We start from the raw sequence: 1586 nt of genomic DNA, 5'->3' as shown, positions 1-1586 counted from the left end.
CCCGTGCAGCAGGAAGAGCGCCCGCCTCTCCTGGCCCGGGTCAGCTGTACTACAGCATCCAAGGCTCTCACCTCCTCGTACTTCCTGTCTGCCTCCTCTGCAATGTGCTTGGCTTCCTTTAGCTGGATCTCCTGCAGCTCCATCTTCTCCTCATCCTTCAGAGCTCTGTTTTCAATTACTTTCATGCCTCTGCGCAAAGGAAAGCACAGGAACGGGAGATGTAGAAAACAAAGATGTACAAGCCAGTGGTGTAATGAGCTGTGGAGCATCTACAATGCTCCCCTGGACCACGCTGCTTCCTTATGAGCCATGACACACCCGAGTGCAGAGGGGGGCACAGGGAAGCAGAAACAGTGGGCTGACAGAAACACAGCAGCCTTGATTGCTCAGAATTAACTGTTCCTTGGCATGTTCCTCCAGCAGCTCATTGGGCTCCTGCATGAAGGCAAATGTGGCGCTTCTGAGAAGAACAAGCCAGGCTGTCTTAGGGGCTGAGCCAAGCACTTTCCAGGCTGGAATGCAGGAAGAGCCAAGTCCATCTTTATGGCAGGCCGTGAGCTGGGTCAGGCTGCTCGTTACAGCGGGTGCACCAGTGAAGCACAGCAGCCAGCTGAAGTGCACCACTCCCCTCTGAATCACAGCGCCAGGGCAGGGGCCATCTGCCAGCAGGGAGGATGTTGGCAGAGCCAGTGCAAAGAGAGGCCTCCTCACCAGCAGCCACTTTTACAGGTCAACAGTGTCCCAGAACCCACCTATCTGTGCTCACTTGGAGGCAGGGATGCATGGCAGCACACAGCACTTACTCGCTCCTTAGCCTCAGGTTCTAAGATACTCACTCAAGGCCAACACGCTGTTGTAGTTGCTCTGCATAAGCAACTCCCACAGGCAACCTTGATGTGGTATCTCCTTCTCACCCTCCAGGAGGCCCAGAGGTTGATGGCACTGGGCCCTCAGTCAGGAAGAAGGCTGAGATGTTTGAGGGAGTGAGAGCAGGTCCCTTGCTCACCTTTCACTTTCATCTGCAGCCTTCTCTGCCTCCTCCAGCTTCTGCAGAGCCGTGGCAAGGCGCTCCTGGGCTCGGTCTAACTCCTCCTCTACCAGCTGGATACGGCGGTTCAGAGACGCCACTTCTGCCTCAGCCTAGAGGGAAGAGATGAGGGTGACTGACTCCTAGCACAGGGCTCCTGAGGTTGCCTTCAGGTCAGTGGAAGCACATGGGAAGCCAAAACCAAGCGAGGGTGCTGGCTCAGAGGCTCCACCACAGCACTTCACACGCTCTCTGGCCACGCAGCGACTCAGCCTGCAGGTTTCCTGCCTGTCACTTTGAGCTGACGTGACAGTTGAAGCCATCAACACTAAGCAGATGCCTTACACTAATGGGCTTTCTCTGCAGCTGCTGTGCTCCTGCCAGGCATCAATCACAGCCCTCTTCAGCCACCACACCAGAGCTGTGCGACAGCTACCATTTAGCACAGCTTCCTGATGTGATCTGGACACAAGCACTGCTTCAAACCAGCCTCTCCTCAGCAACAGGAAAAGGATGAACAGCATCAGTGGGATGCCAAGCCGGCGAAGGGCAGGGGCAG

General features: G+C 55.9%; 1 protein-coding gene across 4 annotated transcripts in view; it reads right to left on the bottom strand.

The window, feature by feature from the left end:
- LOC104402150 (tropomyosin alpha-3 chain) overlaps window positions 1–1136 on the bottom strand; it is an 11669-nt gene extending 10533 nt beyond the window's left edge. For 2 of the 4 annotated variants that reach the window (XM_010009945.1, XM_010009946.1), the window contains exons 1-2: window positions 1007–1136; window positions 72–189 (exon numbers count right to left, since the gene is read on the bottom strand). In XM_010009945.1, coding sequence (XP_010008247.1) covers window positions 72–185 — 114 coding nt within the window. In that variant the 5' untranslated portion in view covers window positions 186–189; window positions 1007–1136. The remainder of the gene's footprint in view (window positions 1–71; window positions 190–1006) is intronic. The other 2 variants (XM_010009948.1, XM_010009947.1) reach the window with 1 other exon arrangement.
- Between the last annotated feature and the right edge of the window lie 450 nt (window positions 1137–1586).

This window comes from Nestor notabilis, unplaced genomic scaffold (genome assembly GCF_000696875.1).
Source record: "Nestor notabilis isolate BGI_N333 unplaced genomic scaffold, ASM69687v1 scaffold16462, whole genome shotgun sequence".
Taxonomy (NCBI): domain Eukaryota; kingdom Metazoa; phylum Chordata; class Aves; order Psittaciformes; family Psittacidae; genus Nestor; species Nestor notabilis.
Note: the sequence above shows the minus strand (reverse complement) of the source record. Positions and strands in the feature narration are given on the sequence as shown.